At 56.8% G+C, this 17,304-nt stretch overlaps 1 protein-coding gene across 1 annotated transcript; it reads left to right on the top strand.

The window, feature by feature from the left end:
• Positions 1-119: 119 nt before the first annotated feature.
• TMEM43 (transmembrane protein 43) lies at positions 120-16,550 on the top strand. Its single transcript, XM_077763732.1, has 12 exons — positions 120-289; positions 4,537-4,686; positions 5,610-5,744; positions 6,354-6,448; positions 7,462-7,511; positions 7,780-7,849; positions 8,660-8,730; positions 9,589-9,710; positions 9,986-10,060; positions 10,575-10,676; positions 13,266-13,383; positions 14,676-16,550. Exons 1-12 carry the CDS (start codon positions 278-280, stop codon positions 14,876-14,878), a joined length of 1,203 nt encoding a protein of 400 aa, XP_077619858.1. The 5' UTR covers positions 120-277; the 3' UTR covers positions 14,879-16,550.
• The last annotated feature ends 754 nt before the right edge of the window (positions 16,551-17,304 follow it).

Raw genomic sequence — 17,304 nt, 5'->3', positions numbered from 1 at the left:
CTTGCAGTGCGCAGGCGCATCAATGAGGTACGGGGCGTGTTGCAATTTAGTGGCTAAAGCACCTAATCCCAGACTACATTTACCAGGAAGGCTTGCGGCGCGCATGAGCAGAAAAGCTGTGGCTCACGGGGCGGTAACTGCGCTTCCAGATTTCTGGCGTCCACGCGGATTTTCGCAGCTGTGGGGTAAGGCTGTAGGCCGCTGCGTCCTGCACTCGGGCCGTCAGCCCCGTCCGCAGCTGAGCAGAGCGAGCGTGAGTGGCGAGGCGGGTCTCACCATGGCCGCGAACGTGAGTGTCTCGGGTTTGCCAGACCCCACCCAGACTTTCCCATCTCCCCGGGCGTCCTCCGCGAAGGGGCCGCCCAGGTCCATCTTGCCTGCCTGACCCTCGGCCGTGCGGCCCGTCCGTCTCTTGCCCCAGCCTTCGCATGCTCTTGCCCCCGCCGTCGGGCAGCTAACCCGGTCTGCTCATCTCTGTCTGTCCGGACCTCGACGTCGGGCTGTGCGTGTGCGGGGAGAGAGACTCGGGAGCCGTTGCTCCCGGCTTTGGGTCTCCTGGTGCGCGGCGCCTTCCCTCAGCCCCTCCTTCCATTCCCGGCGCCCACCTGGGCCCTCGGGCTTGTCTTTCCCTACGGGTTTTGAGAGCTGGACGGGACGCCCGAGGGAGCCGGTCCGCGGGAAGGGTGGGGAAGACGATACGGCTCAGGTGAAGCTGCCCATCAACGGAGGGACTGGGCTGCGCGGGCGGGCATTGAGCTCCGCGCCCTAGGGGAAGTGCGTAAACCGAGGCTGCGAAGGGGTGCGGGCGAGACTGAGAGCAGAGGAGGTAAGATGGCTGTTGGGAAGGAGCACTTCCCCTCTGCCGGGCCCCTTGTCCTTCTAGGGTGTGTTTGGTCAGAAATGTCCTGGCTGAAGGTGGTTCCTTGCAAAAAGGCTGCTGGCCCTTTCTGCCTGCAGCCAGCCTGTCTCGGAAACCTTTCGATTGAAGCTCAACATTGATTCAACAAACCGACCATCGCCTCCAACCGGAGTGCTGGGTGTGGGAGAAGCCCGGTGACTCACCAGTCCCCTCCTCTGTGAAAGTGCTTCTGGAGCCAGCCCTGGTTCCCCGCCAGCCCAGGCACTCCCTCCCTCCTGCTCTGCTGGAATGTCCTCGCCACTCCCCCCTGGCCTGTTACACCCTCTTCCCAGGCCCCTGGGGCCTCTCTGCGCCCCACGTCCCTGAAGACGCAGGGTTAGGGTTGTATCACCCACAGAGCTTGTGCCCTCTGCCTCAGCCGGAGTTGTCGGGAGGTGTAGAAACCATGAATGCTGCACCTAGAGACGCCTCAGGGCTAGTCTGAGGCCCAGGGTCTGCCAGGGAGATGGCAGTCAGGAGACCAGAGGTAGATTTCTGTCCACCCCCATACCAGCAGCAGCAGCAGCACTATGTTTACAGATGGAGCTTTTCCCCAGCAGGGGAAGGCACTTGCTCAGGGTCTGACAGCCAGCTTGGCCAGCCAGACACTTCAGGAGAAAACGCGGTCCACAGACCGCAGGCTTTGGAGTCCAGCAGACCTGGGAGCACAGATCCAGTTTCTTCCAAACAGAAGCGGTGTGGCCTTCACCGCTCTGGGTCTGTGTGTCTTCATGGGATCTGTTACTGTGACATTCAGGGGAGTCAGTCTGTGGTTAGTTAGCACAGCACCTGGTACCTACAGGGTGCCTAATACATGACAAAAATCCGTCTTCACAATCTGGCACGCATGGCCCTGGTGGGCAGAGCCTATCTTGGGTATACTGGCACCTGACCTTGTCCAAGGAATGTGGCTGAGTTTGGGTATGATCTGCTGCCAAACCTTTGTTGAGTCATCCAGTAGCTGGGTGCACATTTAGGAGCCACCAGGCCCAGTGCGGAGAAAGATCTGAAGATGGTGGGGTGGAGCAGGGAGGTGACACAATTTCTTCATCAACAAAACTGCCCTGTGACAGAGGTACTGTTAACCATCTCCTTTTATAAGTGAGTAAACAGGATCAGAGAGGTAGAGTGACTAAGGCAACAGGTAATTCTCAGGGCCTCTGTGTCAACCACTGTTCCATCTCTTTGCTTCTGAGCCTTGAGTGCTCACTGAGGATACACGTATGTATTCAACACATATCAAGGAGCCAGCATCAACATAAGGGGCTCAAAGGTGGCCTTGAAGGGGAGGAAGAGAGGCACCAGAGGGTGCCCCGCGGCTAGGGAAAGGGCCAAGTGGGTAGCGAGGTGTGGCTGGAGGAAGTCACCATCGTCCTCTACTACAGGCCCTCCGTGTTTACTGGCATTTTGGTTTGGAATATGGGCTGAGTGTGTCATGTCACTACCCAGCCTACGCCTCCTGTGGGTTGAGATGTGCCCTCCTGTGCCTTTGTTTCTTCCCTTCAAGGCCTTCTACGAGCTCCCCTCCTTGATGCTGGCTCCTATATGTATGCTGAGGAGAGGCCCAGGAGGAAGTCATGCCTTCTGGCTTCCAGGTTTGGGGCCATGCTGCTAATAGTGGGATTGCCTCCCTTCCCTGACCTTCTCCACAGTGGTCCCCCAGTGTTCAACTCTTCTTACAGCCCAAGAAGCCAGAATGCAGCGTGGAACAAAGTGGTAGGATAGTGGCCTCTGGCCTGTCCAGATATGAAACCAAATTCTCCCTCATAGAGGCTGAGTAATCTGGGCTGATGACCTAACTGCTGAGCCTCGATTTTCTCATCTGTGAAATGGGATAGCAATAGCTTGCCGGTGCCTGGCCTGTAATAGACTGGCATGCTGGCTGTTGTCATCATTATGACGGACGATGGCCACCGCCTGCCTGCATTGAACCGCTCCACTGATGTTTCCCAGTGCTGGGGAAAGTTAAGACCATCTCTGGATGTAATGGACATCTGGTGTCTCGCAGGCAGGGGCTGGGGGCATTTGGGGACAATCAAAGAATGTAGCATCAGCCTTGTTCCAGCAAAAACTGACCGGAGTCTCTCTTCTGGCCCCCTGTGCCAGGGGCCTGGCTCACTCTGATCACTCACCTCAGAACCACTTTACATCTTTGTGACTTTGGTCACAAAGTCACTGACCCCAGCTGTGGCACCCATCCTTGGTGTCAGTTACGGAGAAAGCTGGCACCTGTACGTTCCTTCCTGTGCCCTAGTCATTGAGCTGCCTGATAATGTAGTCCTTTGGTCTCGGCAGCCCTATGGATTGGATTATTATCCCCATTTTACATATGAGGGAATGGAGAGCAAGGGGTTAATTGCTCACACAAGGTCACATCACTGGTACAAGGCAGGGCCCAGATTCAAACCCAGTTCTTCTGGTTCCGGTGTTCTGCCCTTGACGATGGCAGTCGGCAGTGGACACTTCAAACCCTGCTGCTCTTCTTGGCTGCACAAAACTGGACACACTGACTCTGGAGTTTGAAGCCTATCATGAAGCCTCCTGGATGTGTCCGGCTGCCCTCATCTCCCCCCCAGCCCGTGCCTCCCCAGACCCAGCCAGAGCAGATAGACAGCTGTGTGCCCAGGACTGCTTCCTGCTTCCCCACCATCACTCACATGGTTCCCCCTGCTGGGGATGCCCTTTCCCCAGGGTCCACCTCTCTGATCCCAATCAAATGCCCCTCTTCTGGGGAGCCTGCCATGATCCCCCAGCTGGAAGGGGTCACTCCTTTTGTACCTGATCTGCTCCTCACCAGACACTCAGCATGGCCTAGTACTGTTTGTGCCCGCAACTCGACCACCCTGCAGCATGTCTTCCCCTTCCCTCGCCGCTACAAGGCCCAGTGTGGCCCTTGGGAAGCTGAGCCACCGTTTCTTGAATTGAAAATAATATATCTCTGATAACCTCTTTGTAAAAACAGTCTGGCAGTTTCTTAAAAGCATATATACCTTCTCTGTGATCAGCAATTTCACCCCTGTGTGGGGATTTGTTACCCACTCCCCAAGGATGAGGAAAGCACCGTATCTGCATAAAGACTTCTGTGTGCATATCCACAGAGGCGTTGTTCATAACAGCTGGAAACTGGAAACAACCACCATATCCATCCACGGGTGACTGAGTTGACAAACGTGGTGTATTTGGGAATTTAATACTGCATAAATTCCATATTAAAAGAATGAGGTGCTGATACATACCACAGTGCTGCTGAACCTCAAAAGCATTATGTTGAGTCAGTATACTGACAGATAAGCAATTTGTGCTGTAGGATGGTCCCCTTTCTATCAGGCTCTCTAAGAGGCAAGACTAATCTGTGATGATACAAATTCAAATACTTGTTACCACTAGGGACTTGGGGGAGGGAGGAGTATTGGCAGGAAAGAGGCACAAAGTAACTCTCTGAGATGATGGAAACATTCTTACCTTGATCTGGGTGTTGGTCAAATGGGATGTGCCCATCAAACTATACATTTCGTACCCTGTACATTTTTACTGTATATCATTTCACTGAAAACTGAATATGAACAAATAGCAAAATTCAACTTGTTTTTTAAAAAACTAATCTTCATTTTGACTTTTAAAAATATTTTCCCCCTCAGTATTCCAGTACGAGCAACAGGAGAGAACATGTCAAAACTACGACCAGCCCCCAGCCAGGCTTCTTGGAGCGGCTCAGCGAGACCTCTGGTGGGATGTTTGTGGGGCTTATGACCTTCCTGCTCTCCTTCTACTTAATTTTCGTCAATGAGGTAAAATGTTTGGGGTCCCCCTATGCAGTATGGGAGAGCAAAGTCCAGAGGCTGGGTGTGGTAACAAGGGCCTAGATTTTACCACAGGTGGGGTTGGCGGAAGAGGTTGGGGGAGGTAGTGCTAAATTAGTCAGAATGCTCTCTCTTGTGACCCATCTGTCATATGTAGGAAGACAAACGAAGACACTTATGACCTACTATCATAAGTAGGAAGACAAATGAAGGTCCAGAGGTTCACAGGCCTGAAATCCTGGGGTAGCATCAGCTTCAGGCATGGTTGGATCCAAGTGTTCATGTTGGCTCACTAGGAATCTCCATTTTTCCATGCTTGCCTGTTTTTCTCTTTATGGAGTTTTCTTTGGCAGGCTTTTCCTTTGTGGTGGTGAAGGTGGCCAGCAACTCCAGGGTAACATCCAACCAGCTTAGCAGCCCTATCCCTTCCAAAACCAACTTAGCAAACATTGCAGGGAGAGGGCTCAGGGTCCTGGCTCATCTCAGTCCTCTCTCTGAACAAATCCCCATGGACAATGAACCCATGTTCTGATTGGCTAGGCATGGTCACATGACTCAGACAGCACTACAGACAGGCCATCTAAACCACGCGGACTGGGAGGTGACAGCGAGGGAGAAGGCAGAGAAAGATGGGGAAAAGGGCACATAGCAGACAGAAGCACAGGGCAGTGAGGAGACTGGGCCAGGGGACGGGGGAGAGGGGACAGGAAGAGGACTTCCTGGGAAGTCTGGGAAAACAGGAGTCTGGGCTTCTGGTTCCAACTGTGCCCCTTGCTAGGCCTCGGTTTTCTGGCTGTAACATAGGGAGATAAGCTCCGTGCTTCCCACGACCCCTTCCTGACACGATATACTGTGGTAGGCACGTGTTGAACCACGCCTGAGGTGAGATCCCCACTCACTTTTGCTCCCAGGGCCGTGCGCTGAAGACGGCCACATCCCTGGCCGAGGGGCTCTCGCTCGTGGTGTCCCCTGACAGCATCCACAGTGTGGCTCCCGAGAACGAGGGAAGGCTGGTGCACATCGTTGGGGCCCTGCGCACATCCAAGGTAGGTCAGGCGAGGCTTTCTGACCCTCTGGGGGCCGGGGCACGTCGCTGGTCATTGTCTGGCTGTGGACTTTCAGCACTGGTGCTTTGCAGGGGGACACCCGGGCGTGGTTCCCGGCTGCCCCCTCCGCAGCTGCGCGGGCCTGCCAGTCCCGGGTCTCGGCATCTTCATCTGCAGAGGATAACTGTAACACACTGGGGGCCAGCTTGGAAGAGGTGGTGGGATTAGACACCCCTTGGCACAGTGAAGCACGCGGCAGGCGCTTTAGTGACTGTGAGCAGCTCATGCATCTAGTGCCGGGCTGAGAGGTGCTCTGGTTATTGGACCTGCCTCTCTCATTCGAGCCCTAAACACAAGGTTGTTGGCGCCGTGGCACTGGGTCGTGCAGCCCAAGCCAGAGCTGCGAGGCTCCAGCCCCCGACGTTGGGTGTCCCAGCAGCTTCACCCCGTTCCCCACCTGGAGCGGCTGTGGCACCACCGTCCTGGCCCTGTCCCCTCTACCTGGCTTTCATCCAGTCCAGCTTCCTCTGGCATCCTGGGCGGATGGGAGTCTTGTCCTGTATTTTATTGGTGTGTGTGTGTATTTGATCTGTTTGATTCTTTTTGAAGCTCTTGTCAGATCCAAACTACGGGGTCCACCTTCCGGCTGTGAAGCTGCGGCGGCAGGTGGAGATGTACCAGTGGGTGGAAACGGAAGAGTCCAGGTGAGCTGGCAGCAAGGAGAACCTCGGAGGAGGGCGGGACAGATGTCAGGACCAGGCACAGGTGGCTTTTTATTTTGACACTTCTGAAGTCTAAAGTATTGTACCTTCCTATCAGAGGGGCGCCTGGGTGGCTCAGTCTGTTAAACGTCCAACTTGGGCTCAGGTCATGACCTCGCAGTTTGTGGGTTTGAGCCCTGCAGCGGGCTCTGTGCCGGCAGCTCAGAGCCTGGAGCCTGCTTCAGATTCTGTCTCCCTCTCTCTTTGCCCCTCCCCTGCTCACGCTATGTCTCTCTTGCTCTCAAAAATAAACAAACATTAAAAAAAACTTTTTTTAAATCTTCCTATCAGAAATGTTGAATTACATCCACGTTATTAGCCAGTACTCTTTTGTTTGGAGGTGGCAGAAATCTAATGCAAGTGGAAGGGTGGTCAGCTCTGTCCCGTCTAGGATGTTATACGGGGTGCCCGGGCCTAAGGCACAACGGGACCCGGGCGGCAAACAGTGCTTTCCCACGCATGGGCTCCATGCCCTCTCCCGTGACGGGGCAGAGGTGGCCCCCAGTTCTGTCCTCTCCTTTCTAACTGAAGTCTGAGGGCAGCTGTCATTAGGCAGACTTCAATCACTTGGAGCCGAGCGGCATGGACTGTGAGGGTGAGAGGAGGCTGGGGGGCCGGGGCAGCTGCGAGGGGGCCTCTGTGGGACTGGCCTGGAGCAGAGGCTGCAGCCAGGTGTCTGAGTTCAGACAGCAGGCCTCCAGCCCTTGGTGTGAGCCAAGTGGGGGCACATTTCAGCCCAGGATGAGAAAGCTGTCTTCTCCAGGGTGGGCCTTTGAGGGCCGGAGCCGGCTGTCAGGCAGGGAGCAAGCCCTGTCTGTTGGCCGGTATGGACAAGGGCGGCTGCATTGGGAGATTCTGACCTCATGGCCCCAAGTTGCATCCAGTTGGAGATATGTAGAGATGGGACTGCTCAGGGGTGACAGGCTAACTCCGGGGTGCCTCTGCTTTCCCCACAGGGAGTACACCGAGGATGGGCAGGTGAAGACAGAGACAAGGTACTCCTACAGTGAGTACCGGGCCCCCACCGTCCTGCACACATGTGGTCTCTGCCCTTAGCAGAGGCTGATGGCAGTGGGGAAGGCATGGGGCCAGGTGTCGGTATCCCTTGGCGTCAGCCCTCAGAGTCCAGCTCTGTCATGTGTCCACTGAGGCTCCAGGAGCTGTCCCTCGGCCCTGGAGTGGCCATGGGCTTGCATAAAAGGACACAGAGCCAGTGGGCCTCAGACATGTGGCCACTCTTACCATGGTTCCTGAGTTCCCTCTCCCTGTGACAGACACCGAATGGAGGTCCGAAATTGTCAACAGCAGAAACTTTGACCGAGAGATTGGCCACAAAAACCCCAGGTGAGAGCTGGGTCCCCAGGCCTGAGCATAGCCTTGCTGGCCACTGGCAGGTCCCCAGCCTCAGCTTCCTCCACTGAGTGATGGGATTGAGTTGCTCCTGGCGCATGAGTTGGTGCAAGTCTGGGCCATGGTTGAGAGGCCAATTCCTGTACTGGGCACCAGGAACACGGAGACAAAACCTGACTTCTGACCCCCCACGGGCTCCCCTCAAACAAATTGTGAATGTAAGGCACGGAATGAGTGCTGAAAGGGACTTGCACCAAGAAGGCATTTTGTTAACACCTGTGGGTGTGGGAAGACAATCAGGAAGGGCTTTCAGGAGGCAGCGGCATTTGATCTGGGCCTTTGTAGGATTTTGGCAGAAGGCCGAGAAACGGGGGATGGGGAGATGGCCTTGGTGCTGGGGCCTGGCTGGAGCCCTGAGCAGGCCCGTGTTGGGACGGGTCTTGAATGCACAGTGGGGCTTGGGAGCCGCCTGGGGCCAGGCAGGTGGGGAAAGGTCAGGGAGGATGTAAAGAACCACAGAGGGCCCATTTGACAACTGGTAGCCGTGGTGAGACAAGTTGGTGGGGGTCTGGGCAGGAGGTATGAAGCGCTGGGGGACAGGAGGCAGGACGAGGGCGCTCCAGCAGCCGAGGGGGACAGCAGCATCCGGGGGTAGATCGGGGGTAAAGATGAGACGTGCGCAGTGCCTGGGCTAGTCTGGACTTGCAGAAGCCCATGGGTGGGAACCTGGCCCCACACAGCCCACAGATGGGACAGCCTCCGGCCAGCGCCCCACCCCTTCTCTTCAGCTCCTTCTCTTCACAGTGCGATGGCAGTGGAGTCATTCACAGCAACAGCCCCCTTTGTCCAGATTGGCAGGTTCTTCCTCTCAGCGGGTAAGTTTCAGGCCCCTTCAGGTGAGCCGGTGGCACCTGGAGGCCTATGCTTGTACTCAGCCACCTCCCTGGAGCTGGCTGTGGGCTCAGCCCGCACTTTCCCAGCAGCACACTTCGGGCTGGGGACAGAGGGAAGGCAGATAGATGCCCAGGAAGTGGTGACTTGTGGGGGCGGCCCCACCTGAGCCAGGTTCCTCTGAACCATGGTCCCTCCCAGAGAATGAGTTCCAGGCACTGCTGTCACCAGACAGCTGAGAGCCCTTCCCCATGCAGCCGCAGAGCCAGCTGTAGAGAAAAGGCTGCCCCCGAGGCCGCCATCTCTGAGCCCCAGCCGGCACCCTGCCCTGTGTGAGCAAGGGGGTGGTTCATTGCAGGCCCCCTGGGTGACACCAAAGAGAGGCTTTCCAGGGACAGGGTGGCACCACCAGCCCCAGTAAATCCTGGGGTGCTATCCCTGGGCCTGCCCCAGTAGGGTGGGAGAGAAGGCACTCGGGCCCCATATTGCACCCGGGTGAGGGAGAGAGGCTGTGCCCTGGGCCCTGACTTGTGTACCATCTGCCCTATTGCTCAGGTAGCAGCTTGCGCCTCTAGTGCAGTGCATGCAGGGAGTGGGCAGGGTGTGGGGGGCGGGACCTGAGGCAGGATGGGTGTGAGGGGTGGGCTGTTTCTAGAGCTGCTGCCACTCCTGCTGGCCCAGAAGGGGCACAGGGAGGCCTTCCTGGAGGAGATAGAGACTAAAAGCGGCCTTTGGTGCAGAAGGCAGGGTTGGAGAGGGTGCTCCCGGGAGGCGGTCAGGTGAGGAGTGTGCAGATCAGGGGTGTTTGCACACTGCTGTTGTAACCGCTGTGCGCTCCTCAGGCCTCATTGACCAAGTTGACAACTTCAAGCCGCTGAGCCTCTCCAAGCTGGAGGACCCGCATGTGGACATCATTCGCCGGGGGGACTATTTCTACCACAGCGAAAACCCTAAGTATCCAGAGGTACACAGGGGCTTGGGCTGTTCACACAGCAGACATCGGGGCCCTCAGAGTGTCCACCCCTGGACAACACCCAGGAGCCACATTCCTGCTTGGGACTCTGATTCGGTTCAGTTGAATCTGCTTGGCCCACTGAGATCGGAGGGAAGAGCCTTGAGATGGGAGTACCTGGGCCGAGGTGTGGAGGCAGGAAAAGAGCTTGGGCTTTGGGTGCTGGGGACATGGGCCCAGGCTGGCTGCTCCTGGCCTCACTCTGCCCACTTCTCTTCCACCCCCAGGTTGGAGACCTGCGTGTATCCTTTTCCTACGCGGGGCTGAGCAGCGATGACCCCGACCTGGGCCCGGCTCACGTGGTAATCGGCTTCCCCAGGGCAGACCCAGACTCCTGACCTTCCAGCGCGCAGGCATCACGTATGATGCCATGAACACTTTGGACCCTTCCTCTAGGAAGTGCGTGCACGTGCTCAGCCCAGCGCACGGGCAGGGGGCCTTGGAGCAGTGTCAGAGCTCTGTGTGCTCCACAGCCATCCGGGGACATCGGTGGCCCCGGGATAAGAACTGCCATTGTAGGGGGACCTCCTAATCACGCTCACACAAGTTCTTCCAATCGCATGCAGCTCGTCCTCCCCCAGCCCCCAGTTTCTGCTCTGTAAATACTCAGTCCCCAGTTCCTGACCCTGTCACATGCTTCTTTCTGTCAGGGTCTCCCTGGAGCTTGAAGTGAGGCAGCTCGGCTGAGCTCTGGGGGCCGATCGGTGGAGAGAGGGGCCCCAGGCTGGCACGGGTCTTCTCACAGTCTCCCCCAGTCTCCCTCCAGTGCGGAGGGGTGCCAGTCCCCTTAGCTCTAACACTGAGTTCTCCGATCAGGTCACTGTGATCGCCCGGCAACGGGGTGACCAGCTGCTCCCCTACTCCACCAAGTCTGGGGACACCTTGCTTCTCCTGCACCACGGGGACTTCTCGGCAGAGGTGAGTTGCTGCTGCCTGCCTGTGTGATGGAGGGGCAGGCATCTCCCTCCACCCCTCTCCCCTCCCGTGGTTATTTAATAAGCTCCCACACCAGACGCCGTAGCTAGTTTAATGAGGCAAGAAAATTGAAAGGAGGAGGAATCTCCCCGTATGTGCAGCGGACTGTGTGCAACACTGAGGATGGAACAGAGGCCTAGCAGACCTCTCCTCACATCAGAAGAAGAAGCAAGTGAGGACAGCGGGTGCTGAGAGCCATACAGGGGAGGCAGGCGCTCTGAAAAATGGACAGGATGATAGGAGATGGACTGACAGTGGTCAGGGGAAGCCTCTCTGAGTTTGGTGGAACCATAAGTGAAGAGAGGGGTCAGAGCTAGAAGAATCCAGGGTCAGACCAGAGGAGTTGAGGCCAAGAGTGGGAGCACCTAGATTGGCATATAGCTGCTGCCCAGAGAGGAGGGTGAACTGGGAAGGCAGGGCTGCTGCCGAATGGGCGAAGGCTCCTGAGGGGTGTGGCTTAAGAGTATTAGTGAGGGGATTAGAGTTGCGGAGTCCCCATCTGTAAAATGGGGAGGGTCATGCCTCACCTAAGTCCCTAATCTCTCATTAGTTCGACTGCATGCCTTAAAGGTCATCCTCTCTCTTCCAGGTGGAAACCCTTCTCTTTAACAGAAAAACTGTTTTTACATTGTTGACGAACACAGTGTGTCCCTGGTGGGAAATCCTGTGGGGCTTTGAGAAGGAAAGGTGGGTGGGGGTCCAGGCACCTCTGTGGCCCATTTCCATTATCTGGCCCCCAGCCCCAGGTGGTGAGGGGCCTCACCTTGTCCTCACTCCACCCAGGACCAGGGTGTGGGCTGGCTGCGGCCCCGGAGCCAGTTGCCAGCCTCGGAGCGAGGCTGCCACCTCCCAGTGGGCAGTGGGCGGGCATGAGTCACCCTTTCTGTGGCAGCTCTCAGGGAGTCTCCAGAGTTAGGAGGCCCTGCCCAGGCTTCTCTGTCTCCTGTGGCTCCAGCGCCGTCCCACACTTCAGTCTCCTGCAGGTGGGGGCCCAGGTCTCAGAGCTGTTGCCCCCAGAGGGGAGTTGGGAGGATGGGGCTCGTGGCCTGATGACTCCCAGGAAGGAAGGCTCAGGCAGTGCTGAGCACCCCAGGGCCTGGGGTCTCTGCCAAGCAGGGAGAGAAGGCCCTGAGCCAATGAGGTGGCCCAGCCCTGAGGAGAAAACCAGACCCTGCGAGTCAGGGTGCCCAGATTCTGGCCGTGGGGGCAGGAGGGCCCAGTGTGGACAAGCATGGCCACGAGCTGGCCCAGCTCAGGCCCTGCTCTGCCTTCCACCTCAGGGTCCACTACAGGACCCTGAGCCTGTTGTCGATCCTCTTGGATGATAATAACTATGATCTTTATTTTATTTGGTATTGTTAAGATCATTCACTGATTTATTCAGAGCCTTGGTTTCCTAATCTGTAAAATGGAGATAAGTGTGTCTACCTTGTGAAGTTTTTTGAGGATTAAGTAAAGCCGTACTTGTAAAGGCCTGAGGACGGCAGCTGGTAAGGGGCAAGCAGTAAATGTTCGCTGCCCTCATTGTGATTGTCGTAGACGGGGGCGCTCTCTAACGAAATGCCAGTGAGGCTGGCACTGGAAGAATGCATAGGAGCTGGCTGGGCAGGACTGTGTGCAAACCTGCTCCAGGTGGAGCAAGCACATGTGCAAAGGCCCTGGGACAGAAGGACACTTGACCTGGTCCCTGGACAGGCAGCAGCTGTGGGGAGAAGGTGGTGGCAGTGGGGAGGCTAGAGGGGAGGAGGCCACTGCAGGGGTCCTGGTGCAGGTGACTGTGGGGAGAGATTTGGGGAAACATGGGCACAGCCTTGACAGGACTTGCTGACGGGCCGGATGGGAGGCGGCACTTGCTGGGAGCAGCGAGCCCAGGTGACACTCTGGGCTTGTGCAGGTGGTGGGCAGTGGTAGCACGTGCTGAGATGGAGACGACAGGAATAGGTTGGGGGGTTTGGGGGCGGGGGTAGGCAGCAGCATTGGTGTGGGATGTCACGGGAACAGTAGGCGGGCAGGGCTGTGCCTAGAGACGGCGGGTGGGGGGCGGGCAGGGTGGTGGTTCTGGAATGGAGGTGCCGGGAAGGTGGTGGGACTGGTGCAGAGGGTGCACCTTGGGACTCCCCCATGCAGAGGGCAGTCAGAGGGTGTGGTGGCCACGGAGACGGTGAAGCAGGGGGGCAACAGAGTGGGGTGCCCAGAACCCCAAGAAGAGCGGCCAAGGTGTAGCATGACACAGGACACACGGTGGGGGGGGGGGAGGTAAATGACCCTGGAAAGGAACCGCCGTCGGATGGAGGTTGGGGCTCATTCTGGACTCTCCACCTTCCAGAGGTCTCCTGCTCCACCCCACGCTGAGCGCAACAGGCACGCACTTAGGCCTGAGTAGGAGATGTGCCCTCACCTCCCCTGGTCTCAGAAAAATGGCCAACAGCTCCTGGGTCAGCATGGACCCTGGCGCCCACCCTGCTAGCTGGGGAGGCTGCTGGCCCTTCAGAGACCTGAGATGTGACGCCCCTCCCCCCCCTTGCCCTGCAGGAGGTGTTTCAGAGAGAACAAAAGAGCAACTCCCTGAAGACATGGGGCCTACGGGCCGCCGGCTGGATGGCCATGTTTATGGGCCTCAACCTCATGACCCGGATCCTCTACACTCTGGGTAGGTATGCGGGGACAGATGGGGGATCTTGCACACCCTCAAGCCTGTGTGCTTCCCCTGCACTTCTTGCACTGTCCATCAGCCTCTGTGGCCCACTGTGCCACTCTCTGGGGCAGAGTCCAGGCATCCGGCCCATGTCTGGGTCCCACTGTGCAGCTTGGGAGGAATGAGCGGAGGAAGACAGATGGACAGGTGCTTTCGGGGGTGGGGGTGGGCCGGGGTGCCAGCTCCCGGAGGGAGTGTGTGGGAGGGTTCCCTGTGGCTCCTGTGACATGTCCCCAGCTGATCCACTCTTTCCTTCACCTTCACCCCATAAGCAAGCAGCCCCGGCGGGGAGAGTGGCCAGACTGCAGTGGGCCAGGCCTCAGATCTGTTACGTCAGAGAGCTGGGTACTGGGCCTTGCCCCTTCCTGTCTCAGCGTCCGTCATCTCACACATCACCTCACACCTAATATGCATTTTTGTGAGATGTTTGGCAAATAGGAAACACCCCAGAATTGTTACGCTTCCCCCTGCCCGCCATGAGCTGGGCTAGATTTGGGGCAGCCAGCAAGCTAGAGTGCAAGGCAGAGCGCTGGGCCCAGCAGGACTGAGGCCCCGGGTGACTGAGGAAGCACCCGCTCTGCGCTGCCGATCTAGGGGGATGGGGCTTCCCAGGGGACTTGCCTCCATGCCTTTACCCCAGTGTGTCCGGGACCAGCCCTCGCCGGGCCCCATGTACCCTTTCCAGTGGGGGAGAGGTCTGGCCGCAGTACATCCCGGCCCAGGAGGTAAAAGGACACATCTCCCTCCAAGCTGTCACCTCTAGACAGCTGAGTTGTGCTCACAGCCGCCAGGCACATCTTGCGCCATTTAGGAGATCAGAGTCCTCCATCTGACGATCCTTTGCACTGAGCCCCAGTGTGACCTCGGGCAGGCCGTTTCCCCTCTCAGAGCCTCAGATCCCCCATCGCCAGAGGTGGGAATCTGTCTCAGAGGGCCCTTGGATTCTCTGGAATCAAAGGCTGGATTCGCTGGATCCTAGACTGTACCCCACCAGACCAGTGGCCTGTGACATCCTTAAGGTGGGAGCCGCCCGACTTAAGCTAATTTCCGTCCTGTGGCACAGAGCTGTGTGCACAGAGGTAACTGGTAATGACTTGAATGGCTGAGAAGCCCAAATCGGCACCCGCAGAAGGTTCTTTGTGGTGCGAAGCAAAGGTAATTTGGCACCATCATGGGCACGTCTTCTGTTGGTCTCAGACCGACTGCACCATGGCCTCGGCATCTCACCACCTCTCTCCTCCTCACAGTGGACTGGTTCCCCGTCTTCCGAGACCTGGTTGCCATTGGCCTGAAGGCCTTCGCCTTCTGCGCAGCCACCTCGCTCACCTTGCTGACCGTGGCTGCTGGCTGGCTCTTCTACCGGCCCCTGTGGGCCCTCGGCATCGGCTGCCTGGCCCTGGTGCCCATCGTCCTTGCTCGGACGCGGGTGCCAGCCAAAAAGCTGGAGTGACACAGACCCTGGCACCCGCCCAACGCCCACGTGACCCTCAGGACCCAGCTCACTCCGCCCCTCGTGACCCGCCGCTTGCCCCCACATGAGTCCATGTTGGTTTTGGATTCTGCACCTGCTCCTCAAGGGTCCAGACTCAGCGGAGCGCATGGACATCAGGTTTGGTGCCACCAGCTTGTGTCGTCCCCGCTTTTCTTCTTGCCACTGGGCAGCTCCAGGATCTGGTGAGCAGGGAAGGCAGCTCCTGACTGGCAGGGCGACAGGCGTCCGTTGTGCTTGCTTCCTTCCCTTCTTGGGACTGTGTGCGGCCCCTTCCCGTTTTGCTTTGCTCGTGTCTGCAGACGGGGAGGTGGGGACACCCTGCACAGAGCTGCTGCCGCAACACTCCCCCCCTCGTCCTTGGAGATAAGTGCCAGGGCTCTGCCCAGCCGCCCCTGCCTGTGATCCCCTGGGCAGCACTGCTGGACAGACCGCGCACGGGGCCCCAAAAGCCAGTCACAGTGAAGACAACTGGGACATTTGTTGGGCTCTATTTACGTGTATTTGATGGTTTGGCTGAAATTTCTTAGTGTATAGGATTTCCAGAGGTCTCACTTGGTATGTTTCTTTGCTACACTTCATGTGTGTTTTCCTTCCCTGAGAGGCTGGAGTTGTTTCCAATAAGATGTAAAAACACAGAACTGCTTGAATGCTGAACACTTCAGACTGTTTGAGAAAAACACCTTCTCATCTGCCAGCTGAAGTTAACGCAGGGCACGGAGAGGTGTCACCAGGGGCGTGCCTTGCTGCTTAGAAAGTAGCTCCGTCGGTACTCTGGTCACTGGGGGGTTGAGGGTGCTTTTGGAGCCAGCGTTGGTGAAGGGATCCCGCTCTGGGAGGAGAGGGAAGTTTGTGGGAGGTGGAGAAAGGCACTGCCATTTATCCTCTGGCGTCAGAAACTACCGATTCACTTGAAGAGGATTTTGAGCTTTTAGTCAGCCATTCAAGAAGGCTGGAAGCTTTCCTATCTTAAGCGGGCTCCCTTGTGCCCCCTTCACCCCAAACCAGAAATCCGAGCTGAGGCTTGTGCGGGGCCCACGAGGCTTTTCCGTTTGCGGCCGCCCTGGGCGCTGCCTCTGGGTGGCTCCTGTTCTCCCATGTCCCCACCTTCACGGAGTGAGACCTCCCCGCACTCCGCTCCGCTCCCGTTTGCCAGCTCCTCTCACCCTCTGAAACACGTATGTTGTCACCTTGATGTCTTAAAAGAGCCTTTGTGTATCGTTTATCTTTTTATTCCTTGGAAACTGTCTGCCCTGCTGGGAGCGGTCGCTCTGGCAGATGAGTTGGTAGTTGAGTAAGTGATCAGACTTCATCTCTCCGTGGCCTGGGAGGTCTGTGGTGTGACTTCAGATTCAGAAGACAGCCGGCCCCAAAGAGGCCTGAACTAGATTTAAGAATCGAAACCGTGTTCACCACTGCTTATTACATGAGCGCGTGTCGAGTCTCTCTCCTCTTGAAGGATGCTTTTGGAAGACAGCACAACCATTTTAAATCACTGCAAATTTCAATAGTGTTCTTAAACAGCAAAGTCACGTTAAGAAATATTTGGAGTCTTTGGGAAATCATGAAATTTGTATCCTATTTGTATTTTTGATAAAAATTCAAAATAAATTTCAAAATAGCTTTTATAAGACCTTGTTGTTACTCTCTTTTTGAAATTTCTGTCTTCAGCAGTTGAGCTGCAGAACTAAAGAACTGTAGGAGTTTGTAGAACGCCATTCTAAGTAGCTTCTCATGGTTAAAATGGATTTCAGTTTTTTAAAAGGGCAACTTGTTATTTTTAACGCATACTTTGTTTTGGATCGACTCGAAGTAAATGACTCACCCAGCTTCGGAATGCAGCAGAAGCGCGGGACGGAGGCACGGTATAACACGGTGCCGAAGGGCCCCAGACGCTAGGCTGGCACAGACCAGGGTTCTGGCCGTGTGACGCCGGCCAAGTCCATGACCAGAGTCTCCGGTCCCTCATCTGTGACATGGCCACAGTGCCCTTCTCCCTTCCTGCAGCAAGGGCCGCAGGAGATGAAGCCCTGCCATGGGGCACATTAGTTTTCCCCCTGTGCCTGTTTTTTTCCTTCCATGTTTGTTTACTTTGAGAGTGCGTGCACGGGATGGGCAGAAAGAAAGAATGGGGAGGGAGAACCCCAGCAGGCTCCACACTCCGTGCAGAGCCTGATGCGGGGCTCAATCTTGTGACCATGAGGTCATGACTTGAGCCGAAATCAAGAGGATGTTGAGTCTACGGGGCCACCCAGGTGCCTCCCTGCCCCCTGCCTCCTGCTCTGAGCCCATGGACTGACTGCTGACGGTCATGCCCGAGCTGGCAGCGTGTGTGCTTTCTGTCACAAGATGTGACGCAGGTGAGTTACTTCCCCAAACCTACTCTT

The sequence above is a fragment of the Crocuta crocuta genome, unplaced genomic scaffold, assembly GCF_008692635.1.
Source record: "Crocuta crocuta isolate KB4526 unplaced genomic scaffold, BGI_CrCroc_1.0 scaffold184, whole genome shotgun sequence".
NCBI lineage: Eukaryota > Metazoa > Chordata > Mammalia > Carnivora > Hyaenidae > Crocuta > Crocuta crocuta.
The sequence above is the reverse complement of the archived record's forward strand: the minus strand, read 5'-3'. Positions and strand labels throughout refer to the sequence as shown.

Excerpts from the sequence above, each read along its gene's own strand:
- TMEM43 (XM_077763732.1), top strand. Across the intron at positions 5,745-6,353 it reads GGGCCCTGCGCACATCCAAG|CTCTTGTCAGATCCAAACTA; the intron begins GTAGGTCAGGCG and ends TTCTTTTTGAAG. Across the intron at positions 13,384-14,675 it reads CCGGATCCTCTACACTCTGG|TGGACTGGTTCCCCGTCTTC; the intron begins GTAGGTATGCGG and ends TCCTCCTCACAG.